Below are 27780 nucleotides of genomic sequence, written 5' to 3' on the forward strand. Positions count from 1 at the left end.
TCTGCTAAATGCGCAGCCCCTCTCTGCGGATATATTGTATCAGAATATTATAATTTATCATCATCAGTGCACTATCCGCAGTCCTTTGAGTCAGGTTGCACCCTTAATGAGTAATTGTGAATAAGTCGTCGCATTGCAGCTTCGCAGGAGGGTCCACACTGAACGAACTTGTGCCCACCGTACAGAATTTAATCTCATGTTTTTGACACAGTTAAATCTAATGGCAATACCTTTTACAAGAGGGAAAACATCTCTTGGAAAGCCTATCAAGCCAAAAGGATCTCAATGTAAAATAAAATTGCCTACATGAAAGGCGCAAATGTTCACTTTAATGTATTAATCTGAAAGGCTTTGTAGTTTGATACCATGGGTTGGCTGAGGTAACCTCCAATCAAGAGTATGAAAAGAGTATTCGCTGTTACTTAGTGTCACACGAAGTATCAGTTTTCACATCGCACATGTATCTCAACATGGACGATAACAAAACGTTGAATTAGAAAAGTGCCTTGTGAGCAACAGCCACAGCAAAGAGGAAACTTACATCCTAATCTCTATACTGTTCTCAACGAAGGAGAAACAGCAACTAAAAGCCGGCATTCTTGGATAATGTGCTAACAAGAACCACGTCAAGAACCAAGGTATATATACACACTAGAGGATGCCAAAGGGGAATCCACCTACCTTGAAACGCTCCATTGTGAAGCTGAGGCCAACGATTGCATATCAAGAGTCTTCATGGAACATTTGTTCATGTACATAAGGTACCTGTCGCTTGGTTAATTTCCTACTGTTCTGAAATAGCTGAGATGTTTGAAGTTATCAAATTATGTAAGTAGACATGACCTAATTTTTTAGCTCCTTGGAGCTATCTTCACCGTCTTCCTCTTCACCAACATATTCTAGTAAATCGGAACTATCTATTTGGTCCAACAAATCAATGGCAGGTGACAGTCTCTTGGCTTCTCTACTAGCCTTTGGCTTCCCAGATGGAAGTTGATGTTGGCTAATACTCGCTCTCCAAGCTACATCATCCTGGAAATTGTCATCGTCCTCCTCATCCAACTCGTCCTCATCATCTTCATCCTCGTCATCCTGAAATGTAAACCCCAACATGGAACCATTAGCACCTCATCAGAGCAACCCGCAATTACAACGCAGATAGAGATGTAAAACTTTTTAAAAAGGAAATTGAAAATAGTTAACTTGAGCTTAAAAACATAACAAAAATTGTTGGCCATGTAGCACACATAGCAATCACAGTCGTACCTCTTTATCACCAATATCAATGGCTCCTATCATTCCATCGTCGTCATCCTGCGACAACAAACCCGTTTGAATTCATTACTGTGTAAATTGCTATCTGGTTAACAATATGCGAAGACCTGCTACCACTTTCATTAACTACCCAGTTTCTGGAACAACACACCACGTGTTACAAAATTTCCAGGAATTAAATTGTGTTTCTATCAAAAGAATAAAAAAAAAAAAAAAATCAAAGCTGCAAATATCTTCCGAGTTGATAACATACGCTATGGTGCAAGAGAAAATAGATGTTAACAACATATGAGTCAAAATAAGAACTTTTTTTCAAAAAAATCATAACCAAAACTACACAAAACAAACACATGCATATGTGACCTCATCGTTGATTGAATAATATATTACTAACTGGAACAGTTGAAATACCTCAAGCAGCTCTTTTTCTCTTTCTTCTCTCTCTTCTCTGTCCAATATTTCCTGGAGTTCTTCCCGTGTTATTAGTATGCCGTCCTGCAAAAAAAGTTCAACTCATCAGAAGAGCAAATCCGACAATACGGGATGAGAAAGGAAATCTTATTGAATACTTCGGATGAATTTAAGAAAACTTCCACCTAACGGTTAAAGTTGCTTACATCGAATGCGCAACATATCTAAGGTACCGTTAAAGTATTAAACACCTTCTATTAGTGAAGCACAACTTATTAAATTCCATATAAGACAAGTCCCAACCAACTTGCAAACTACACACTCAAAATCATATCATCTGATTTTCATGCAACACACTTAAGAAGTTACACCGAAATACTTCAGCTTCTTCTGGATCAACATAGATAACAGAAAATTATAGAAACTTCTGCCAAGCAAGAAATGCAAGATTAGTTCATTGTATAACTCGAGTCAAAGATAGTGATAACTGGGCCTAAACTTACATCTTGCAATTTGTCAACGATGTCTGGTGTAGGCTCATGCAAGTTCTCATTCCGATAGTCAGCAACAGCATCTGGATCCTGTTCGTAATTTTTAGTCGGATAAACGGGATCTCCTCCCCAAACTGCGTACATGCCCCAGTAGGATTCCAGGAAGTCAGATCTACTGTTCTACACATGAAAGTTAGCTAAAAGGTGCAGATGATCGTGGTTGAGGATTCACCAGTTTGCAACTGGGGATATTCTTCAAAATATGTGTAGAGATGTACCTTGTTTAATTTCCTCTTCAGGCATACGCAAAGTTAAAGGATCACGAGCAATCCGAAAATCGGTTCCCTGCATGCGTCGGTATTCTCTCTGAGATTGATGTTGTAACATATCCAGCAGCTGATCCACAACGCCTTCACCAGTTACCTTTGACGTATCTTCAACAGCCACGTTTGAGGTATCTTTCTTCCATTTTTCCACCCATTCATGGTAATACGCCACCGCTCCAACCTCTTCTCTGCGTTCTTCCTCTTTCCGCATTCTGCATGCCAGTAAAATCAGTAACAACTTAAGATAGGAAAACACATAATAGCACACAAACATATTGATATTCCACAGACTACTCATCTAGTTTTAGAATTCACCCGTCTCAATAATTCAACTTTACTTTATTTAACTCAGTGAGTTATGATCACATGAAACCAACACCTCATAAATCGAGAAGATGCAGCTCGAAAATACGAATAATTGTACTATACATGGAAAAACGTAGCCACCTACCGCTCCTCGTAAAACACGCGCTTCCTGGCTCGCGCTAAACTGGCCTCAGCAATCGTGGGTTTATCACCAAAGAGCTCAATTTGACCCGCTTTTGCCATTGCTGCTGCCATAACCTATCATCAAGCCATCAGATATCAGCTCCATATACCGAAAGACTACTCGTCTTATCATCAGCACCAATTGTCCACTCCTCTATACGAAAGTAAGATAAAAACAACTTTCTCATAATAACTTCAGCCCGACTGGTTTAAAACTCAATTGGTTCAGTCCACAGCATTCGTCCACATCACCCAAAAGAAGTTTCAATTCTGTTGATATAACCAAAGAAGAGAAAATTCTTCAGTTCCACCATGGGACGTACACTGTCACTGTCACCCATGCGCTTCTGCCATGCACTCCAAGGCTCCTTATCTTTGGGAGGTTTCTGAAAATTCCACCACAGCTCATCGTTTGCCAATGGCTCGTCCGACTCGGGCACAAGACCTTCTTTTCTCTGGGAAACAATTCCGGAATCTTCCTCTTCCTCCTCGTCATGATCACCAGACTCCAACTCCTCCTCCTCCTCCTCCTCCTCCTCTACTTCCTTTTCTAACTCCTCTTCGAATTCCTCTTCAAATTCATTCGGCACCCTCTGAGCGTTTCGGCTCCTTCTACCGGAAACATCATCCCTACCAGACCTTGCACTGCCACGAGTCATTTCCCCTCTATCTCTAGGAGTAGACGCCTGCCCCGACCTCGCAACGCGCTTCGCATCATCTCCCCAGTATGCAGAAGGGGGCAAAGGCGCCCTGGTACCGTAAGAAGGCGAAGGCGCGCCAGTATTGGGATCGACGTAGCTAGTGTAAGCTGGGTCCTCGGGAGGCATGTCCACTTCATCACTCTCATTGCACCTCACCTCAAGCCGTCCTCTCCCCTTGCTATTCCTCCCAGCCCACAAGCTCAAAATTCTTACACCCCTACCTCTACGGGGCACGAGGGACCCAGAAACACCACCCACTCCTCCAGATAACCATGCATTCCTCCTGCTCTTCACCAAAACCCCGTATCCTTCACCATTCCGCTGCAAAAGGACGGAGCTGCAATTCCGCTGCACGCAAACACTGGAATTGCAAGGAAGACGACCCTGCAAGACGATGCCGCGAGCCTCCATTTGTGCATGCAGGCAAAGCAAATCAACCCTCCAGAGGAAATTTCATTTGTCAGGCTTTCATTGGTTCGGAGATTTATGAGCTCGGCGACCTCGATGCTCCACTTCTTCACAACCCTTCACGAATCCTTGTCAAAACGAATCCATGTCTCGGTGAGGTCTTCCCCTCGACAACTACGATGCTAGTCGGGGGTTTAGGGTTTATCCTTTCCAGCTCGGTCGATGGTTCTCGCGTGGATGGATGATTCTATTTATCGTCGAATATTTTTCCGTTTCTATTTCATTCATCGTTCGAGTCAAGAAAAAAATGGATAAGGTTGTTCACACTCCAACTCATTTTATGTAACTATAAAACGTTGTTGGTGTCGTATCCAACGGGGGTGTTAGACGAAGTGAATGGTTTTGGAGAGTGTATTTTGAAGGATTTGTGTGTCATAGCAATGATATTGTAGGCCTTTTTAAAAATATATATATTCTTTTTGTTGACTTTTCATGGTCTTTTACAGAAAAATCATTCTTTGCTCTTTTCTTTCCACTTGATCGTCTTCATTCACATCAATTCCTTATGTCTGCACATTTATTCATGTAAATATTTGAGTTCTTTGAATTTGAGTTCTTAATAGAAATTCTCTTTGTTATTCTTTGAAAGAAAATAATGTGATCTAATAATATTTTCACAGCTTACAAATTCAAAGCACTAAAATGTTAGTAAGTTATTTTCATGGCTATGATTTTTTTGGAGTAATTGTTAATCATAGTGAATAATTTAATTTTTATTAAAGTAAAACAATCAATTAATTAATCAATAAGAACAAAGTTTGAAATTTTAATGATTGTTGATTATTTGAAATCTCACATGTCAATGAAAAGTCTCTAAATATTTAATAAATAAAAAATCATGCAATGAAAATGTAATGTATATCGAATACTTTATTAAGGCTACAATCAAATTTTAACAGTTATCATCCATATCTAACTTTTTACATACCATGTATTTATGAAATCATCATTCTATCTAATCATCATCATAGAAAAAAAGATACCTCTTTCTATCTAATCATCGCTTATTGCAACTAAAATTAATTTTACACAAACATTTTTATTTTCATCTTATAAAAGATAAATTTTCTGAAATTTTTTACAATAAAACCACTTTGTGCAAATATAGTAGGTATCAGCACGACATTTGAAATTCGCGGTTATTTTCTTAAAGTAGGGCTTCAAAGGTGATCACCACAGATCTAGTGGATTTTATAACTTGTAGACTAAACCTTCTGCCTTATAAGAATTTTCACGAACAGCTTGTACATAATTAGAAAATAAATAGAAAACTGTGGACGAGACCATATGGTGGAAGGGCAGGTAATGAGAGACAAGATAAAAGACACTTCTTGAACGAAACAACATGGAAAGATTTAGAGCATGTAGACCATGTGAAAGATTTAACATTCTAATTCCAAATTCATAATTTCCTTCAACAATGACGAGCTAGTGTCAACAAAAGCTACTGAACTGCAAACAGCCTCCACTTGACACAGAGAGGGCCGTGCATCTACAATAATGAAATGGAAGACCAGAACAAGCGCCCTATTCTCACCCGGCATTGCAGAGGACCAAGAAACAGGCACCATTGTTTCATCAAAGAATCCAAGACAATGGTGGCTATCCATATCATGTGGATCGAAAATATTACTTTCAACCTAGATCTAAAACATGGTATACACATGCCCTACAATCATCTTTTAGCTTCACAGATGCCGAGCCTATCCTCTTCCTGAGAACTTACATACAAAAAAAACCCAACTGAACAATTCTAAGCATTCGCTGACACTTTCCTTCCATCTTCGATGAAGTAAATTGCCGATTCTGGAACCTGTACAAACGTTCAAAAATGACAGATTGTTTTCAAAAATATACAACTCACATGTCTTACACGGTGAAATACAAACATTCACATGTCAAAATACGTTGAACAATTGTTATGAATTATACTGCAAACCAAATGAATGTGATCCCAATGATAAAAACAGGCCACTTACACTCTTCCAGGTATCCGTAATGAACTCGACTATATCATACATGATATCTCCTTGAACATCTATTTGTTCTTTGTCCGTAGGGCCCTACAAAAGAACAAAACCACAAATCAAGCTCTTCTGAATCCTTCTGAATCTTCTGAAACTTCTACCGTAGCAGATCAAATATACATGCAACGAATCCGAGCAAACCGTTAATAGAAGTCATAAATAGAGAATTGAAATCATGGTCCTCAAAAAAGTGCCTCGAACCTAGACTCATCAAACTAGTTTTTATCATAACTACAACTAATCCACTCCAGACCAGTTAGTTGAAGCCTATCAGCACACGCATTCTTCCAAATAAATGAACAAATACCGATTATTAGGAAGTAATATTACTTACCTTCACTACAGATGCACCACTTGCAAATTTCTTCCCCAATTTCTTAGAAGCTTCACTCAACTTGATTCCTGCAATTCCATGCTCGTCCCATAAGCACCGAATTTCGCCAAACGGAGACAAAAAGCACGATACATGGACAATTGCGAAAGAAAACAGAATCCGATTTCATCAAAATTGGCAAACTTCCTTTCAAAAGTACACTAATTATGCTGTGGTGAACAGGATCATGGACGTCCAATAAAAAAGGTAGAGGTAATTGTGTAGGTAGTACCATTTTACTTGCATTTGACAGAAATGACCAGAAGAAAACAGCAACTATAAAGACTATGCAGTGGACCCGTAGTTCTTTTCAAACGATTTAAAAGGGTACACCGAACTCACCAAACATATCAAGGCCCTTGATAATAGTTACACATTTGCGCTTATTTCTCACTATCTTCTCCACAACGACCTCAGGCTTTTCCTGAATAACAAAATCATGTCAGTAAATATGGTAGCCTCATTGCTAATCAAGGTTATCGAAACAAAGGAAACTCCTGTTCCCGGGTATAAACAACGTAAGCACCTGCATGTCCTCAAAGGTTACCTTCTTCTTTACTTTTCCACCCGGTAACCTCTTGACTTCATCCTCCTTTTTCGGCTCTGATGAGCTTCCTGCGGTACAATGAGGTATAAGCAAACATCAATACAAAACGTAATTAGATGCTTTATAACCACTGTTAACATAAAAAATTCAAAACAGATTTAAAGAAAAACGGCAGAAGAGCAACAAAGCAGATGAACAAGTGCATGATGTCAACATAAGCCTCCCATAAAAATGATGTGAGATAAACAAGTTGTGAACAGGACCAAAATGGACATTAAACGTAAGACCTAATCTAACAATTCCCAGCAAGCCTGAAAGGATCAAAGAATTGTACCTTCTCCCTTAACGCCATCCTCCTCTCCTCCGACAGTTAAACCATCCAATTTTTCTGCTGCTTTATCGGCAGCCTCTGGAAAACATAAATAAATAAAGGAAAATATTGTCAGTTACTTCCCAACATGAAAGAGCGTGAACCTCTATATATATGATCGCAACCTGTGGAAAACATGTCCACGCCAAATTGAATGTTCAATTCGCTACACAAGAAGCAACCAGAAAAAACCACCTATTTTCAAAGTAGAGGAACTTAAACCTCGGGTTCACCCAGCAAGATGGACCAGGATATGTGCGCTTAGCGATTTAGAGAGAAAACAGCCCACATACGTGAACACATATTTCAAACGCAGAAACAATGAACACAACAATCCAAACCCCATCAATCCAAAGAATTGTACCTTGCACAAGTTGCGGATACAAATCCGGCGCGTTTTTAATGAGCCACGACTTGCACTTCTCGAACTCAGGGCTGAACTCGCAGTATTCAGCCGGCATCGAGCAAACTGCGCACCTCCCCAATTCAAAAACTCCCCGATCAATAGACCAAATTTGACGAAATTCAGCCCAACACCCACCCTAGGGCTTCAGTTCCAGGACTTGGGTGGACTCGAATCAGCACCAACTTGCACACAGTAAAAAGGGGGAAGACGGTACCAGGGCAATAGAGCACTTGAACGGGTTGGAGCTTCACGGCCATTGCGAAAAGCTGTGAAATGACGAGCTGGGCTTGATACAACCGAGCAAAGTGTGCAGCAATTTAGGGGTAGCGACAGCGGAGAGTCTCTTCGAGCCCAAGCATCGCCGAGACAGGGGGACGCCCTTGTTCCCCTCCACCGTTCTCACGTTCCCATGTTCCAGAGCCTATGCCTATGGTGTGAAATGAGCGGTTGCATGCCATGTCAGCAGCCTGCGTGGACACTATGGATGGATGGGCTTAAGTCTGCTCCTACGGATGGATGTTGGATGAATTCGCAAAATTAGTGCTAACTACTCATTTCAGCTTTTGAAATAATAAGTCTTAGTTTTACTTTCAAAACTATGAGTAAACTAGATGATTTTGACAATATTTTTGAATTAACTGTATTTCTCAGAGTTTTTTTTTTTTTTTTTTTTTTTTGTCAAAAGTGCATTACTTACATCTATCAAACTGGTTACTTCTATCACAAAATCCAATGCCTATTTAAAACTACATTTTAGTATTTTTCTTTTTGTAATAAATTGTCTTTTATGTTTTGACTATTCAGTCTATATTCTAACTGTGCATTCCAAATATTATTTATGTATACAAGGCCATATCATAGCTCACATATAAAATCTTAACAAATTTTAGCAAAATTTCAAATATCAAATGATATTTACACTTTTTAATATAATAATATTTATTTTAAAAATGAAACTATAATTATAATAAATACTAAAAAAATAAAAAGAAAGAATATAATATATGGTGTATACAATGTTACCTAATTTATATTACAAATAGTTTCAAGCTCCACTACTTGCTTATATCAAATGTTGTTAAAGATGTGAGATTGTGTAATTTTTTTGGTAATAATGTCAAGGTTTAAAACTTCTTTAAATCAAAACAAGCAAAGATTTGAAGTTGTTAAATTTATTTGGTAATATTATTAAGCTTTGAACACTCTCTCAATCAAAGATAGTTAAAAATGTGAGGTTGCCAAATGGTTTATATAGTGTATATGATTTACACAATAATAATACTAAATATGGGTAGTAATCTAAATCAAAGTTAGTCTACAATGTGAGTTTTTCCAATTCATTTTGTATTGATGTCAATCTTAAGCTGTACCTTGTATCATAGCTATTAAAAGATGTGAATCCATCATAATCATTTGACAATGATATCAATGTTGAGCACCAACTAATATCAATATTAAAAATAATAAAATAAATAATCTAATTTAAACTAATATTAATATCAAAGATAATTACCTAAATTATGAAATTTAAAATCACTTAATATATATATATATATATATATATAAACAAAATTCAATCTTTGATTAAAGTATAATATTTATCTTGCAAAGCTTGAGTCACTTGTTAAATCTCTATTTTGATAAGTGAGATGTTCTTAAAGAAGTTGGCTGAGATTAAGTCTTATAAAATTGTTTCAAGAGCAATTTCTTGTGCTTTAGGACTAGCTTGTCTTTCTCCAAAGCTAACAATTGCTCCTGATACTTTTTCTTTGTTTTCTCTTAGCTTTGCAAAACCAAAACCAATGAAAGCAAAACAAAATTAAGTACATCTTAAATGTGTTGTTTGATAAACAAAGCTAACCTTGCAACTATATCATGAAATTCATCAATAAATATATATATATATATATATATATATATTATCAACATAGTCTGAGTTGATTTTGTTACATTGTTTATACTTTTTAATGTGGGGTTGAGATTGACAAGTTCTTGCTCCCAGATCTTTGCTCAATTCTTTTTCTTTGTTGCCTATTTCATTTAGCCATTCGAGGTCCTTGTTTCTATACATCTCTTCTAAAAACTGCCACATATTATCAAACTTATTCATCTCTACCTTATCAGATTTGGTTGGAACAACTTGAATCATGTAATTTGACCCTTCTATCTTAACAGCAAAAATATACAAAACATATCTAGAACATTCAGCTTGATCTTGAATATGTTCAAGTTCTTTATATATACTATGATCAAAAATTGTGAAGTTATCATAGTGGTCTTATGTGCAAAATAATGTCTATTCAACTTAATTCTATTCTAAAATTTATCTTTGCATTTGAAATGAAGCACTAAGTTTTACTTCTAATATTCAAAATTTGTATGTCAAAGGATGAAATACATTAATTTGCATAACATCAAAATTATAAATTTATAAGTAAAAGAAATCTAATTTTTATGAATTACAAATAGCTTGAATAATATATGCACTTAATTTATTTGTTGTTTTGCCATAAAAATCTATTAGTTTTTATGCTGTGATGTCTTTGAGGGAGACTTGAGTTTTAGGTTGATTTTTTTTATGAGAATATGTGATTCTTTAACATAAGATTGGAATTGTATTATTCCAATTGTTTCATCTTTGAATGAAAAGTACTTCTTTTGGAATAGGCCAATTGTTTTGTATATGTATTTTTTGTCATTACTAAGGTTAGCAAAAAAAATAATTAAGTCACTTGGATATAGTTGTTCTTGTTTATGCACAAACAGAGTATTTTAAGTTTTGAGAAGAGAATATTTATTACATTTTAGACTGTGGTACTTTCTAAACGTGTTTTTCTCAGCATTCATGTGTTGCTCATGATGAGTTGTCACAGACAGCTTTAAAGATGTCTATACGTGGTCTAACATTAGTGGTTGTATCAATAAACTTTATGATAAAAAAATAAAAACATGTTCTATAATTAAGAACTTTCAAAATTGCACATGATGACATCATCATGTTATAACATGGCTATAGATTGAAAGAAAAAATGTATATAAATTATACTTAAGAAAGACATCAATAACAGATAAAGATGTAATACAAATATTTAGCGTTAATTATGCTTCTAATTACTTTGTGTAATTAAAAATAAGACAAAATAAAATAGATGAAGAAAACAAATCATCTAAGAAGTTTTGAGAAAGAGTTGAGAGTAGTTTCTAGCAAAAATAACCATAAAAGATAGAAATTAATATCTAAAGAAGACCAATTGTGAACTAGGATTGGAACCAAACCTCCAGATATAAAAGTTTACACCTACATGATTTTTTCGGATTTTTCTGTTGATCAAAGAGCAAGATTAGAGAAAAAATTCCATAGAATTTGTTTGAACATTGTTTTTGGGTGCTTTGGATTGTAATTTAATTATTGAGGGTTTTTCAAAGTCAAAGATATTTGAAGAGATTTGGAATTTTGGAAAATAAAAAAAGTTTACATATTTGAGATTTTAGTGAGCATAGTAGTCGACTGATGGATAAATTTTTGTAAGGTTGCCAATTTTCTTGTACTAAATATGTTTTTTAAATTTAAAATTAATTAAATGGTTAGATTAAAGATTATTAAAATTCTATTGGATTATGGTCTTAGAATTTGGATTTTAAGGATTATTGAGGATTTCTTTGATCTTATGTAGATTATTGGTCCAATTGAAATACATTTCTATGAGCTAATATTTAACTTAGTTTGAAATATTTTTGTAATGTTCAAAATCAATTGAATGATGTAATAATGAAATACAATTTTTGGTAGATTAACAACAAGATTAGAGAAAGAAGACAACCAACACAATCACATTTGGAGCTTTTTCTTCCAATTAATAAGTTGGCTTCTTTATAAACTTTTTTATGCTTAATGTTAACTAATAGATTGGAATGTGTGTGAAATTCAAATTTAATTGATGGTTTTATCAATAATTATTGAGATTTTATAACTTCTATAAGTTTTGGTTTGGATTTTTTTAGAATTTTATTAAGATTTATCAGAATATAATTAGGATTTTAAGAAGATTTATTAGAATTTAATCAGGTTTTTATTAAGGTTTTTAGGACTTACTTAAGATTGATTAGGGTTTCATTAATATTTTAGAATCAACTTAAAAATTCTTTAGGATTTTTTATGATTTCTTTAGGATTCAAATAAAATAAAATAAAATAATTATTTTTTTGATATTCATTATGATTAACTTTATAATTCTTTTAAGTTTTCTTTAAGAGTTTTTAGGATTTGATTAATATTTAGGATCTGATTAGAATTTTGGGATTTTTTATTTGTTACAAAATATAAGTTATTTTTCAAAATCAAGCATTAGGTGCGTTCTTAGATAAGACAATACATAATAAAACATAAGTAATTAACCTAACTTAAAAGATTTAAGGTAGAAGATATTAGATCTTATATATTTTTATTTTTATTTAATTAAAAAAAAAAAAAAAAAAAACAAACAAGAAGGTTGAAGATGCAACTTCAATTGAAGTTATAGATGGATCTTTAAGTGAAGCTACTAGAGGTTTTTCTATTGAAGAAAAACATATGTAGATGGATCCAATGTCGTGGTAGAGAGAATTTGCCTTAAGAAAGCATTGGGCTTTTGGCTATCACTAAATGCTCAACTAAGCCTTTAGATAAAGAAAACACCAAGTTTATATATAAAATTGTCCCTATAGGGGCAATTACATCAATACATAAGCCTTAAGTACCAAAGATCACCAAAAATGTGATAAAAATATTATAAAAAACTTGTATATCCTTAAGGTAAATTCTTCTTGAACTTCAACAACTCACATTTCACAATTTGACCATCTAAACAAATCCAAATTTTACATGAAGTATTAATGTATTTTTAACAACTACTATAACAAATTTCAATAGTAAATTCATTACGGATCTTGAGATATTGCCAAATCTCTAATAATAGCTTCAAACCCTTGCTTACACACACCCATGTACAAATTTCTTCATATCTCACAAACTAAGTATTTAAATACCATAAAATTTTGATATATAGATTTTTAACTTAATAACACAAATTTTTGGAAATTTTGAGCTAAAAATTCATCCGGAAATTCAAGATATGGCTCCAACCAGTATTATCAACAAAATGACTTACTTATTGCCTTTGAATTACATGTGCTATCTTCAATGCTCTATAACTTCTTCATACAAACTCCAAATGCAGAAATTCCTTCACAAAAGATGTAGATCTCAAAATCACTCTTGTGGCTGCATCTTTTGATCTCCAAAATCTATTGTAAAACTTCTCATATTTTCAAAACAGCAATAGTATTTTTTAAAAAGACACTTGAACTTCAAATGGCTATAACTTTATCATCCTAACTCCAAATCCTCTAAAATTTGTACACAAGCTATAGTCCAAACCCTAAATCTTACAACCTTTGTTTTTGATTCTTGAACACCTCTTTTGGAGTTGCTGAAACTCTTGTTATAGTCAGAGATAGCCTGCTTAATGCCCATTTGGCATGGCCTTCGACCAATAGGGATAAAGATTTTTATCTTTTGTCTTCATCCAACCATGCCTTGATTTCATTCCTCTCCATAAGCCTCCTAATAGTTTAGATTTTCATCCTTAGGCTTCCACCTTCTCTTAAAGCTCTATATTAAACATCTAAATCTTATATAATTTAAATACTATAATAAAAATACATAAAATTTAAAATAAAGTTTCTTATATCCACTTTCTTTAAATTAATTTATTAACCATTCTAACACACATCAAGATTTATGAACATAAAATATTTTTTAACTAATTTTTAAATACTATAAGCATTTGCAATATGACACCAACCATTGTAAGTATTTTTCAAGTGTTTATATTATCTATACAATAATAACAATGCAATAATTACAAAGAAGCTTTTGCAACCAAAGCATTGCAATTAATGGTTAAAATGGTTGTCCAATTTGATAAAAAAAAATGTATTCAAATATTTGAAATGGTATATACAAGAAATAGAATTGAATTGTCTTTTCAAGGAGATAATAATTGAAGTATTAGACCTTGCTATAGTATCAAAGATAAGAGAATATGTAAGCTCAATTATAAAACATTTTAGAAGTTTATGAGAGATATTTTTACATGTATTAAAGGACATATATTTCATAGAAGATATTAATTAGATTATTAAAAAATTATTCTTAAAGTGGATTGAGCAACCTAACAAGAATTTACAAACAACTAAGCTATTAAGAAAATTTGAGAGACAATATATTTAATTATGAAAGGTAGAAAAGTTGACATTAGAGCCAAATAAGATTGAATTATTTCTTTGAGTTGATGATAGAAAATTACAAGAAAAATTGGAGTTTCTTCTTGAAGGCAAAAAATAAGATGAAAGATTAATAACAAAGTAGAAGAAAATTAGAGATGCTATGGAATTTCTTGCAAAACAAAAAAAGCATGTGCTCTTACATATGTCAAGAATATGAATCTTGAAGAATTGAAAGATCAAAACATTATTGTGTTGATCATTATTGTATCAACTACAAATACATAGTCAAAATATATTTTATGAATTATATTTAAAAATAAGAAGAAAAAAAATTGAATGATATTATATATATATATATATATATATTAATTTTTTTACATATAAATTAGATTAAAATGATATCATCATGCAAAGAAAAAAAATCTAATATTAAATAAAATATCCTTGAAATGATATTAAAACTTTTGTAGTGTAATTTTAAAAATGACATATTTCTTTACAAAATTTTAATATTATTATTTTTAAGTATATATATATATATATATATATATATAAAATTTAAAATAAATTAAATAAATAGCTTTGTATGAGATAATTTTTTACTAATTGATTGAAAACATATAATTTTTTCAAATTTTTCTTTGATATAAATTAGAATAAATCATTATAATTTGGTTTACAACTAATTCTATTAGGAATCAATTTATTTGATAGATTTTGATTATAGTTGTTTTTCAACACCTTTAAGATAAACTTTTATAAATCTATGAGATATGTAATTCTTATAATTCAATGTTGCTAAATGATGATGCAAGATATAATCAACATAACAATTCCAACTCAAGATACAAATAGTCATACTTGCAAAATACATTATTAAGACACATTAATATGGTCAATCAATTTATTAAATTATTTAGGTCTAATTTGATGTATTGTTAATGTAAATATGTATGCAAAAAGTTAATAATTCCAATGAATGGTCTTATTTAAATAAGTAAATTTTAAATTATGCATATATATTAAATGTTTTGCTTAGACTTATATAATAGTAAAAAAAGGTTGTCTTATTTGTAAAATATCTCATTAAGTTTGTTTGAAGAATATATATATATATATATATATATATGTCTAAAAGGTCTTCATAACAGAGGTTTCCTTAACACCAAAAATACATTTAGCAAATGAGTGGATGAAGCACATTTTTACAATCTTTGTTTCAAGAGGTGCTACAAAGGAAGCTACCTCTTTATTTAACAGTCTAAGTGATATTCTTCATTAGAATCCTATTAGGTATTAATAGCTAGACACAATCAAGTTCATGGTTTGTCTCCAAAATAAGTGAAACAATATTGCTTGGTTGACATTTTCAACTTTTTTCAACCAATTTGGTTACCTGTAACATAGAATGAGCAAGTAACATAATGTGCAATACACATTCAAAAACTGATGTCAAAAGAAAATAGAAAACACAAGCACATAAACAAACAAACCAAAACAACAAAAAATGAAAGAAGCAAGGTTACAATTGAAGAAACACGGGTGTCGAATAAAGGGAAAGCATGTTACACTAGCACGGTGTGCAAACTGTACACAAATTGAGGGTATTTTCTGGTGGGCCAAGAATTTTGGGAAATGTGGTGGTGCAAAATTGAGGGCAGCGTGACGTGGGCTTCGTCGGAGGAGACAATCCGAAATGCCTCACTGCCTGACAGAAAGAAATGTTTAAGGAAAAAAGAAAAAAAAAGAAACCATAAAAATACCATAAAAAAACTAAACACTAAAATGAAATTGTACACTCACTGCTGCTCGACATGCGATGGAGAGCTCTAGACCCACATGAAGCAATCAATCTGTACCAGGGAATGGGGATGGGGAATCCTAACTAAACAGGTCTCAATGTGGGTCCTGCTGCAATGCGATGGAATGCGATGCGATGATGGAAAGGCGCTGCATTTCAATTCAATTCAGCTACTGAACAACTGAGCGAGGTCGTAACCGACGGAGTGCATGCGAGATTTTGGAATTCGGTGGTGCGCCACGACCTTCGGGTACAGAGACTTCGCTCTTCCTCCTCGATGGTGCCGTGTTGTTGTTGTTGTCAGTTTTGATCTCGGGTTCAGATCTGCGGCTCCATTTTGGGGGTTCTTTTTTGGTCGACCACGGAGGCTTGGTGTCGGCTTCTCGCTTGACCTCGGGCTCGGGTTTGCGACTTGGTGTTGTGATGGGTTTTTTCGGTGACGGTGCCGGTGCGGGAGCTGGGGGTGAGACTGGAACAGCGATTTCACTTAATGGTTTCGGGATGACCACCGGAATTGGCTTTTCTAGCTTCTTGTCGGGCGGTATGGTGCCGCTTATCGGTCTTAATGTCTCGACGCCTCTACCTCTACGCGATGGTTTCTCCCCTGCGGTGAACATTCCAGCACGTTTCAATTCACACGACGGAGACAGTTTTTGTTCCTCAGTACTTCTACTTTCAAAGTTACACCGACGAACAGCACGTAGTGTAGTTTAACACAAGCTAAGGCTGGATTACGAGGTTTCGCATACCTGTCAGAGCACTGGAATCGCCGTATATCTCTTTGATGAATGAGGTGACGTAATTCTCTTCACGAATGTTATTCACTGCACACGTGATGTCGAATTATGAGTGCATTTCAATTCAGACATCACAACGAAGACGGGGCAATCTACGTCCGTCTTCATGGCATCACCTTGGTGAAGAAACATCCAGGGAGTTTGAGCACATGCGAAAGCAAAACTTCACACTCTCTTTCTCTTCAAGCAAAAACTCAGAGAGGTCACAAAAACTCACAATGATTGTAGAAACCGTTTCTCCCCAATGAGCCAGCTCCCACAAGCAGAATGGTTGCCTGCTGCTTATCCCTTGCTGTTCCTGCGGACAAGTTCTTTGTGTCCACAAGAATTCCTGCAAGCTGTCACCAGCCACACGAGAATCCGAAAGCGTAAGACACAGTTTCCATGACACTTGCTTGAAGTTTACTTCCTGACCGATAACATAGAGAAGAAAGAACTAGAAGCAGAGGATAACATCGCACCAGGAGCGTCTTCATGTAGCGGGCCTGGAGGAGTTTAGGAGCTTCCTGTCGAAATTTTTCAGAAACAATGGTGCAGCTGGATGCCTGCATTCCACAAGACTGTTTCCTCAGCGGAAGAACATGTTCAAGCCAATGTAACGCTAACATGCGCGACGGTCTTTCTCATCGACCTCGTCATCATCTTCCCATTCCCAATATCGCTCATCCACAATCAGACGATTAGAAACTCTGCAAATGTAAGCTCGCGCTAGCTTAAAGTGGACCATTCATCAAACCATCAATCTCAAATAATGTCCAAGAAGTTACCTCGTTTTTTGTAACCAGAATGTCTTGGCCAGTCACTGCCCGCTTCACTCGCCCAGGCACTAACGTCTCATTACTCGATGTAATCTACACAGGTCGAGAAGGCTGTTCAGAATGCTACCCAGATAGGGTTCAAACATTGATTGTTCTATCAAAGCACACGTAAACATGAATTGTTTCTAATGGGATTACCTCATCGAGGAAGAGAATGGCGTTTGATTCGATTCCAACGACATGGAAAAGCCACGCAACGTCCCGATGCTGCCACATTTCATTCTGGCACATGTTCATCACCGGAATGGGATGCCATTTCACGGAAGCCGAAGCCATTGTGTTCTCCAACAGCCAAGCTGTGCAGATCGTAGACACCATGGAGCTTAGACCTGCGAGATAAATCATCTATCTGTTACACGATTGCGCACCAAACCTGCGAGCATGCATGTAGATGTCCAGAAGATAGTTGAACGTTCCACCAAAAGCAATATATGTTTGTGGGAAATAGACCACACCACACCTTTGCCTGATTCTGACAATATCATGTGGAAGCACTTCGCTGTCTCCGTATTGAATGAATCCAGAAATCGTTTCTTCTGGAGCGCAAGAAATTTGTTCAGGTGCTCAATTTCCCGGCACTTGAAGAAAAACTTCATGAGAGTGTTGTCTGTGGGAGGCGTCCGACCGCGACCAGCAACGATCTGCTCGAAGGACACCATCTGCGACCGTGGCGAAAGAGGCAGTGGAACTACACTGGCACTACCTGATTTCTGCTTGTCCGAACTTTCTCTTTCACTCGACGATGGACTGTGAGACTCATGAGCTTTTGCCCCCTTGAAGCCGTTTCTGGGCACAGATGCATCGGCGCGCGATTGCTCCTGTTGAACGCCCTTCGCCATTGAATCAGCCCAACTGGTGCTGTCCTCGAGCAGGAGCTGCTCCCCAAAATTCTGTCCTGGGCTCCTTGGCGAAGTTACATCTGGTACTGCCATGAGAGAGTCTTGAAACCCAGCTCCGCTAGTAGACGAAGCTCCACACACTCCAGGACTTGTTGGAGTACTCTGCATCCCTGTCCAACCTAGTGATGGTGTATACAACCCAGGACTCGTTGGAGTGCTTTGCGTTCCAACAAGAGATAATGCAAGAAGTTCGGGGCTCTTCGAAAGACCAACAGAATTTGCATAGATGGGACTCGATGGAGAGCTCCGCGACCCAACCCTAACTGGCAATGGCAAGGGTGAATTGAACCCTTTAAAACTTGACCCGAAGCTGCTACCCCGCGACGAAGGCTGAGCTGCAGGAGATATCGGTGGAGTGTTCAATGCAGCTCTCTCTGGAGAAACATATCTTGGAGACCTTTGTGGCTCTGCCCTGTCTGAAGTCGTCGGACCTACCGTTGAGGGCAACGCAGGAAGTGGAAGACCTTGTTCAGTATGCCTTTCATGAGAACTCTCTACAAGGACTACAGCTTTGGCTTCAGGCGTAGCGGGCGCACTTCCCTTCTCTATGGTCTCGTTCACTGAGTTACTCGGTGATGCCAATTTGTCTGCAACATCGGTGGTGGTGGTGGTCGGAGTAGACAACCGGGATTCTGTGTTCAACGTGGACGGCTTGCCTCTCCTTCGCTGGAATTCGGTTTCTCCTACGTGACCTGTAAGTCGCTTTGGAGGCGCAAGTAATACATGAGCGTCACTCTTATGCAACTGCGGCTGCTTAGGGGAGAACGGATGATCCGTTGGACTTAGCTTGCCAGCATCCCAGGTGGAATTTCGCTTGTGCTTTGTGAGAAGCTTGGAGAGAGAGTTCTTCTCCAAGTGATATCTGGTCGATCCATTTAGGGAGGCACTGTCGCCATCTTTGGAATCTGCACCATCATGAAGCGTTGCCTTTCGGACTGCTTCGAAAATGTCGTCTTCATTATCCTTGGTCCCCCGCCCCTGGAATTTCTGATGCACCCTCTGCAACCACGGTTTTGACTTCCCCGACTCAGACTTGGCGTGTTTCTTGTGGTGCGAATGCTTGTTGCTGAACGACTTAGAACTGACATCAGAAAAACTAGAGCTGACACTCGACGCAGAGGATCTTGGACTGTCAACATGATGTTTTTCGGTATCGAACTCCGCAGCGCGCTCATTAGCCTCTTGCTCTCTATCTGCTTCAACCTGCTGCTCAGCCTTAGAATCGCTCTTACCACTACCACCATTCTTTTCACCCTTCAAACCAGAACTTGATTTGGAGCTTGTCTTTCTGCCTAGCCAATTGAACATTCGACGCAGCCGACTGACGGGCTTCACAGAATTCCCCTCCGTTTCAGTGCCATGTGACTTGATCGGCTGCGAATGCGCACTCGTGGTCGTGTTTCCATGGAACGAATGAGGGGTTTTAGAATCGGTATCCACACGAGACGAGCTACCTTTCCTACCAGAGAAACTACTGCCCAGTTTCTCCTTCATCCTGGCCGGCGACCAGGTGCTGCCTATCCGGGCCGAAGTTGATTGCAACTTCAGCATCGCAGCACTTCCTCCCTTGGAAGGCCGCGTACTTCCTTCAGATGAGGACTTCTGAAGCTCAGGAGACTTGGAACCTTGAAGGTCAACTGCTCCATGAGACTCTTCAAATTCTTCAGTCTTCAAATTGTCCGAAGGTGGTGGGGTAGAATCCGTCTCTTGTTTCTCGTGTGATGGTTGCGATGGATTATTCGAGAGAGAGCCTGTCCCAGTTCCAGCCTTGACACGTAAATGGGCAGGTGCTGGGGCAGGCTTGCCCTCGTAGCACAACTCCAACGTTGGCAGGGAACTCGCAGGCTCATAGAAATGTTCAATCGCATATTCTGCTCGAGGTGTTCGCGGTTGCTGCCTAATGCCCTCAGTTCTCCGTGGCTTATTTCCATCTTTCTCACCTACCTGCGTCGGACGAGGGGACTTTAGCGTGGCTTCCTTGACTGTTCTATTTCCTATCTTCTCTGCGTTTTGGGGAGTTTTGTTAAGACTGGGCGAGTTCACCTCCAGCGACATGGCTTCATTCCGTGATTCGCTACCGCTACGAGTGCTACGGGTACTACGAGCGCTACGGGGACTATCGCTGGCAAAGAGATCTGTCTGACTGCCAGTCGGTGTCTTGACGCTTAGCTCAGAAAAGAACTGATCCGGTTGCAGGAACGAACTCGGCGATTGTGTTGAGCGATTAGAAGCAGTTGGTGTCTCAACCATGTACTTCTCGATTGGTGAGAGGGGGAAAACATCTGCTAAGTTCTCCACGTCCACTTTGAGGTCTACAGGTCTACCAGGTCGCCTGATTCGTTCTCCTCGAGCAAACTGCTCGGGTTTCATTGTGGAAGATGACTTCGCGTCCTTTCGCCCTCTCTTGCCGTCACTTTTCTGCGCAGGGGTTTTGGGTCCGCCCATGGTGATCGAAATCTGCTGACATTACCCCATGGGTAGGCTGGAGCCCTTCACGAATTCGTCGGGGTGGTGTACAATCTCCTCTGCGGAGTCACTATTCCCTTGTTGCAAAGAAATACACACTTATCATCTGTTGTCACACAAGCTCCTTTCGATGTGCGGCAAATCCTCTGTGACGTGCATACTTGTCAAGTGTGAGTAAAAAACCAAAACATAAAGCAAACGAGTCATTAGAGAACAAGTGCTAACCACTTACAAGAAGATATGACGGCAGCACTACACTAATTTTCATTGATTTTCAGACTCTTGCAATTCATCTGACCCCAACCGGCAATGACAGCTCACATTGTCAAATGCGGAGCGCATCTATCAAGGGAGCAACGAAAAAACACAAAAAATAAACAAAAAATAAAAATCACGCCCACTCTGAATCTCACTCAAGGTAGCACTGCCAGTGACTCTCAAATATCCGTTGATTCGAACGAAGTTTCAGAAGCATACGTGTTTCAATGTTCAGATGCTTCATTTTCGGGAGAGAATCACCCTACCTATTGTGGAGAAATGCACGGGTTGAATATGCATGATGACCCGGACATTCAAGAACCGCAGCATATTTCAGAAGGAAGATTTCTGGAGAAATCGATTCTGTGCCTCTTCACCAAATTACGTCGGAAGTACACCAATGTGTGTCGAAAAACACTCCGACATTGAGTTCAACGAATCAAAAACCGCGAGGCTCGCATTTGGCTTCATGTCTCTTGGTGATCCCCGAAAAGTTTCATAATCTCCGTGTGCATGTATTCAGTACCCACCAGAAACTCTTCCAGCTACAAGAAACCAGCTAATCCTATACCTCAAACCGATCATCTGAACATGGAGCACAGTCTCACAAAGCAACTCGCGTGCATTCCCGCTGTCTAGACGGGAATGCCACCTGAACCGATCGTACTCCCCGAAACAAACAAGACGAGTGCTGGTGAAAAAAACCATGCATGCTACTCAATCCTTCACCAAACACTCGGCCGCTGCGAGTTCAGCATCTACAGAGCGTTGACACTGGGTTCCAGTAGCGTTGAAATGGCAGGATGGGTTACGTAGAAAAGAAGCTTCCGAATGATGAGGTGAAGATGGTAACGACGACTGGAGGGTGGGGCAGGGAGTGGGGAGAGCGGGATGAGCCGTGCCAGACTGGTTTGTCCGGTCCCCGAAGTAGAAGGGCGAGATGGCGCTTTTGTGAACAAAACCACCCTGGCATGGTGCCTCCTCACGGAAACTTTTTCAAATCCATCCGCTTTCCCGTCTCCGAACCCTTGCTGCGATGGCGTGAGCAGTGCTTGACTGTACTTTAATAGCACCTAATTTAGCGAACTTACCATTGACCTGTACAGAGCTGGAATTCAACACGTACAAATATCCCGCAGCTGGTATGCACACACGCAAAATTAAGATTGTGCCTGTCGAAGCCGAGCAGTTGCAGGAATAAATCGACACTGTCAGAGACAATTCTGGATCGGTTTTCTGTGGCGTAGCATCGTGGGCTATAATTGGAGCTACACCGGCAAAGTTCACTGGATGGTACCGAAAAGCTAGTCTGGAAGTCTCGGTTAGTCTCGGGGTGACGGGTACACTCACCGTCCACGGCACGGAACCCCCCCCCCCCCACATGTCGTAAATGCCGAAACATCGACCTGCAGACAGTTCCACAGCTGTGGCGATTTATCCATCCAACTTTTTGTCATTCTGTTGGGCACCATCGCTGAATTTTGAGCCCACCTTGCCGGAGTTGGGTGGATTTGCAATCGCAGGGGGGGTGATGTTCGCTTCAGCGATGCTGGATTGCACAAATCGGAAGTGGACCTCAAATGCGCTGTGCGCGCGTGGGGTGGGTGCTCGAGTTTTGCCATTTTATTCATCTTCCCAGATCATTTTTTTTTTTTTTATTATTTTGTCTTTAATCTTTGGCTATTTTCTAACCGTGTCCCTGCTTCATGCCCCCAGCCTGCAATTCACTCGCAGCACTTCCTCTATCTCTTCCACCCAACTTGGTGTGAAGCTAAAGCTTTGGCAAGCATCTGAATGAGCCCACGTAATCTTGATCACGTCAGTGACTTTGATTGATTTGGGATGCTCGGCGTGCTTTAGTTGATTTGGATTTCGGTCTCGATTACCTTCAATCATACTCCGTTCATTTTCGGGACCACACCTCCGACATGACCATTTTATAGTGAGTGTGGGGAGTGTAGATAAATCTGGTGGTGCAACAAGAAAAATTCATGGAAGTATTTAGGGAATTTGAGAAATTTATATAGGGTTGATGAGTGGAGAATGTGTTGTGTGTGGGATGGAGTAATAAATGTCATCACCAAAGTATATTGCAGTTGTTTGCTTGAATGTGGTTTTTTTTTTTTTTTTTTTTTTTTTTTTCCATCATTATCCTAATAATACTTAAGTAATACCAAACATTCTTCACAAAGTACATCAACTGCTCATTCAATCAGTATTTTCAGATTAACACACAACAATTCTCTATAGAGATTTTTGAGATGACAATTAATACCCAAAACTGACCCAACCATGATGACAAAAGGTACCATGACAACAAATCATATACTTTACAATAAAGATGTCCAACTAAGCACAACATAAACTTCACCACATAAGTTTTCAACATAAATTTATGTTTTACGACATAAATTTACTTACCATTGTCTATATTAAACTCGGATGACGAAACTGGTACACACACACACGCACACACAGAAAGCAAATCGAAAAACAGTGTTGTTCAATCTAGACGATGACGAAGGGCGTTTTCAATCAGCATTGCAGCAGAGCTGAGGCACGAAGCAAATGGATCACGATCAAGGGGCAGGCACCCACAGCCTCAAACAATGCAAAGAAGGTAAGACTTGGTTGCGCATTTATAGCACATTACCTGCAAAAGTGGAAGCTGGGTCATCATCTCGAGGAGAGGAATGAGGAAGGGAGTGAGGGCGGAGCAGGCCGAGAATAAAGCCTAAAATGCAGTGAATCCCTCATGGCCACGCTTCTCGCAATGTCCTGAAAGCCGTCAACGGACCTTCTCATTAATGGCGCCTGCAGCTCTGTATTGGATTGTTGCATGCCCGGCTCTAGATCCCCACGCAATCTCTTCTACTCTCCAAAAATAACCACACAACCACAACAGTGCACCAAAACAGAGAATTTCTTCAACAGTGATGTGTCAAAAAATGGAAGGTAAGAAAGCATCAAATTACAGCAGCTATGGTCGAAGTTTCCTGATATGTTGAGACGACGTGGGTGATGTTCGTGTGAGCCTCGGTTTTTGTTCGTGGTTCATGTTGGGAAAATTCGGTACCCCACTATGGTCAGGTTTTTGTTGAGTTCTATGGGAAATGGGGGGGGGGGGGATACTGTTGTTCTCCAGGCTGGGGTGGTAATTGTGTACTCGACGCTTGTGTTGTCGCTGGTCAGCTGGGTGGAAGCATCGTGTCTGAGTTGCATCCACATCGTAGAGCTGGGATGGGATGGGATGTGTAATACACCAGTTGAGTTCACACGAATGACGAAAGCGGTGTTTAAATGCTAAAGTTGCAAGGAACTGTAATGCTATATTCCAGAAGTTTCAACTTTCGACCAGCTTTTCATGCTGCAAGTTGATGACTCTAGCTGTCTTACTTACGCGTCTATGATAGATGAAGAGGCGCTGTGTCGGTGCGGGGTTCAGTTGATTACCGAATGGCTGGCGTGAGTTGTCCCTCGAATCCCGCGTTTGTTCTTGAGTGTGGAGTTGCGAAAGTTACGTATTGTTTGTTGAGATGCCGACATCAGGAAACATCAGAAAATTTGAAGTGTTTGTACAGCAATTTTCGTTAGGATATGAAAAAATTTAATTCGTTGACAAAGGTAATGTACGATTCTGGTAGGAACAGGTAAGGTCCATAAGGAGCATCCTACTCAGTAGCCCGTGGCATCCACATCTACTGAATCACTCTTCAAATTAGAGAAACCCAAAACAAAAGAAAAAGAATCACAGTATGTGACGATTGCAAAAACATCAATACAATGACTGAAAAAGTGCCAAGGGTTTTTAAAAAAAGAAAACTACTACTGCGCAAAGCGTGTACAAACGAGTGGTAGTTGATTATCCACAGATCATCTAGAAGTTCAAGCCCTAAATCACAACTATCCCCTTGCTGGTTGGGTTGATCGTTACTGTCCAACGTAACCCTGCACCGCAACTTCCTCACAGCGAAACGGCATCATCTTTCGTTCGGGTACGCTGCCGCCATCCTGCTGTTGCACCTTGGCTTTCGTTAACAAACTTACTGGCTCATATTCGACTCCTCGTCGGACTCATCCTCAGACATGGATATGTCCTCAGAATCGGAGGTAGGCTCACCGCCTTGCTCTGTCAATTTAGCACCATTCTGATCTCTCCTTTGTTTCAATTTAGCCGCTTCAGCCTTGGCTGCAACCCTCGTCCTCTTCCGCTCCAACTGCTCCGACCTTTGAAAGAGCACATTCTCTTTCACAGCACCCTGCATACTTCCGACTGCCATGAGATATGCGTGATCTGCGTCGAATTCACCCTCAGCGACATCGGGCACGTTAGACTTAGATGTATCTATGAAGAACAGAGTTTCGTCGGGATGTTGGTCTTGTTCGATGTCCGTGCCTGCAGCCACATCCTCGGGTACTTCATTCTTCAGGCGCTCTATGCATGTCTTATCCAACACTACATTGAAGTCAGCATTGCGGGCATTCACAAGCCATTCCATTAGAGCCTGAGGCTTCTGAAGAACAGGTGTGCCGATCAACACCTTCAAGGAGGCTGTGGCACCCAACCATTCTCCAAGCTGTGAAGGTGCCTTCCGTTTGTACAAACCTGCGAGTAAATCTGAAGCTCGGAGGTACTCCTTCTGTGACCTAAAAGTCGCAGCCAATTGACGCGCGATAACAATTCTCTTCAAAAAGGAAACACCATCTTTATCTGCGGCCCCTGCAAACGAATCGCCTATATCCTCGATGAAAATCTTTGAGTTCGGAACCCCTACCACTACTATCTCACTAAGCACGTTACGCAAATGAGCCTCTTCGTTATCGCTCAAGATACTGCTAAGCTGTAAGGGCGGGTCAAGGAGCATGTCCAAAATGATAGTTGAGCTGCCCAACAACTTGGCATACATAATAATATTATGCTTCAGCTTCTTCTCTAGCTCATCCTTGCTTGAAGAATTCGGAAATACTCGCTCGTGCACTATTTCCGCAATGAGTCTCAGCAAGGCCACTTCTATCTCAACAATTTCCCCGAAGTGAAGGACCGATTCTGCAGGATTTAGAAAACCATCCAACTTTAACTGTATAGCAAAAGGGAACAAAGAAGAATACTCCGAGGTTTGGGAAAGCCAAATGTCAAGTCCTGTGGTGGCGGAAGGGGCCTTAAAGAGGCCATGCATTGCGGATGTATCTTTGTGGTGGCACAGAGTGATGAATCCGGAGAGCTCAGAAATAACCTTGTGCAGACTTCCCCACAATTTCTTCTTTATCTTCGGCTTGACGTCAGAGGCTCTCGCACTTTTACTGAACGTAGATAAGGACTGGACAACAATCTGCACGACTGGAGCAGCAGCGGCTATGGCTGCAGGTCCACCGCAAAACCCAGCCGTCACCAACTTCAATAAATGGAGGAGAGACTGTGCTACCGAGAGCTGAGAACCAATACTCTCAAAACCCCCAGCGTTCAGTGCTCCCTCACTGACCAGACTGCACTTCTGAACAGCAACAAACGCCCAGAACAGGGCGAGAGGGGGGTTGCTTCGAGATTGCAAAAGCCGCAATGTGGCATCTAGCCACTCCTTGCAAATCTCCTTCGTAATTCCTCTTTTGACTGCGGTCACCGCTGCTTCAACCGCACGGGTGTAGGATGAATTGCTCAACAGTGGACCTTGCACAACTTTCAAAAGAGATGTAGGTAGAATCTCCTCAACAAGCTGTTCATCCTGGGGCTGTAAAGCTAACTTCGCATCTTCATTCGCCTGCACTATTTGCTTCATCTTGTTCCCCGCCATCCTCTGCAAAGAGACTCGTAAAAAACACAAAACCCTAAACCCTAAATCCTGAACACCATCTCCCCTCACACCCTTCAGCCCTAAAAAGCAACAAAACCCTGCTGTTTCAGTTCGGTGCCACAGCTTCCCACTTCAGCAACACAATCTTCCCTGAATCCCCTCAATACCCCAACCACACAAGAGGTGTGCAATCTCCATGTTACAAAATAACCTCGGCAGTCTAACCCTAAAACTACAGCATCCCTAAACCAGAAGATTTTGCCTCACGAGATCAGATACCCGACTAATACAACGTTCTGGACGAGGCACGCAACACCCTCCACGAAATTGAAAGCAGGTTTGCAACATCACAACGCAAAAACACATCACCTATGAGTCTAGAATCCCTGCCTAAACTAATCACTTCTAGATTCTCTAAAACGTGTAGAATACACAGCCCACTTATGTCACTTCTGCGCAATGAGCGGCACTTATCAAGCAAAGGTGGACTAGACGTAACTCTGAATTCTCGAAGGCCTCTGCTAAAATTCTTCAAAGCCTCTAAAAACAAAAAACGAGAGTCGCAACTATCAAAGTCCGCAGCGCCGGAAACCAGTCGCAGCAGGATGAATGAATGTAGGTGTTGTGGTCATGGATGAACATAAGCGATGATTCTGTTCGTTATAAATCCTTCGCCCGTTTCTCCCATTTTGAAAGGATTTTGGAGTTGGTTTTTAATGTCTTGAAACTAGAATTTCAAAATGAATAAAAAAAATGTAATGCATTATAATTTTATTTTGAAACGTAAATAAAAAAAAACCT

The 27780-nt window shown here is 39.2% G+C and overlaps 4 protein-coding genes and 1 long non-coding RNA gene across 6 annotated transcripts; 1 reads left to right on the plus strand and 4 right to left on the minus strand.

The window, feature by feature from the left end:
• Positions 1 to 440: 440 nt before the first annotated feature.
• Positions 441 to 4265, minus strand: LOC112287930 (protein PLASTID TRANSCRIPTIONALLY ACTIVE 12, chloroplastic). The gene is made up of 7 exons (XM_024531577.3): positions 3316 to 4265; positions 2955 to 3067; positions 2456 to 2715; positions 2190 to 2311; positions 1687 to 1770; positions 1267 to 1314; positions 441 to 1092 (listed from the first exon to the last, which is right to left on the minus strand). Exons 1-7 carry the CDS (start codon positions 4102 to 4104, stop codon positions 844 to 846), a joined length of 1665 nt encoding a protein of 554 aa, XP_024387345.1. The 5' UTR covers positions 4105 to 4265; the 3' UTR covers positions 441 to 843.
• A 1263-nt stretch (positions 4266 to 5528) lies between these two features.
• LOC112287332 (translation machinery-associated protein 22) lies at positions 5529 to 8191 on the minus strand. 2 transcript variants are annotated; one of them, XM_024530239.3, is made up of 8 exons: positions 8099 to 8191; positions 7843 to 7947; positions 7443 to 7517; positions 7109 to 7176; positions 6904 to 6985; positions 6523 to 6590; positions 6141 to 6224; positions 5529 to 5974 (listed from the first exon to the last, which is right to left on the minus strand). In XM_024530239.3, the coding sequence occupies exons 1-8, from the start codon at positions 8139 to 8141 to the stop codon at positions 5915 to 5917; spliced, it is 585 nt and encodes a 194-aa protein (XP_024386007.1). In that variant the 5' UTR covers positions 8142 to 8191; the 3' UTR covers positions 5529 to 5914. The 2 variants fall into 2 exon arrangements, with proteins under 2 accessions (XP_024386007.1, XP_024386006.1); XM_024530238.3 differs by having other exon boundaries at positions 7088 to 7176.
• A 7505-nt stretch (positions 8192 to 15696) lies between these two features.
• Positions 15697 to 21985, minus strand: LOC112287978 (uncharacterized). Its single transcript, XM_024531684.3, has 8 exons — positions 21457 to 21985; positions 18028 to 21078; positions 17706 to 17896; positions 17517 to 17600; positions 17211 to 17294; positions 16967 to 17087; positions 16702 to 16776; positions 15697 to 16556 (listed from the first exon to the last, which is right to left on the minus strand). The coding sequence occupies exons 2-8, from the start codon at positions 20909 to 20911 to the stop codon at positions 16123 to 16125; spliced, it is 3873 nt and encodes a 1290-aa protein (XP_024387452.1). The 5' UTR covers positions 20912 to 21078; positions 21457 to 21985; the 3' UTR covers positions 15697 to 16122.
• A 544-nt stretch (positions 21986 to 22529) lies between these two features.
• LOC149988249 (uncharacterized) lies at positions 22530 to 23278 on the plus strand. The gene is made up of 2 exons (XR_016505105.1): positions 22530 to 22790; positions 22907 to 23278. It is a non-coding gene; the product is annotated as an uncharacterized LOC149988249 (long non-coding RNA).
• A 1648-nt stretch (positions 23279 to 24926) lies between these two features.
• On the minus strand, positions 24927 to 27543 carry LOC149988250 (uncharacterized). The gene has a single exon (XM_090253674.1). The coding sequence runs from the start codon at positions 26977 to 26979 to the stop codon at positions 25234 to 25236; it is 1746 nt and encodes a 581-aa protein (XP_090109800.1). The 5' UTR covers positions 26980 to 27543; the 3' UTR covers positions 24927 to 25233.
• Positions 27544 to 27780: the final 237 nt, after the last annotated feature.

Source organism: Physcomitrium patens, chromosome 10 (genome assembly GCF_059467195.1).
Source record: "Physcomitrium patens ecotype Gransden chromosome 10, ASM5946719v1, whole genome shotgun sequence".
NCBI classification, from domain to species: Eukaryota; Viridiplantae; Streptophyta; class Bryopsida; order Funariales; family Funariaceae; genus Physcomitrium; species Physcomitrium patens.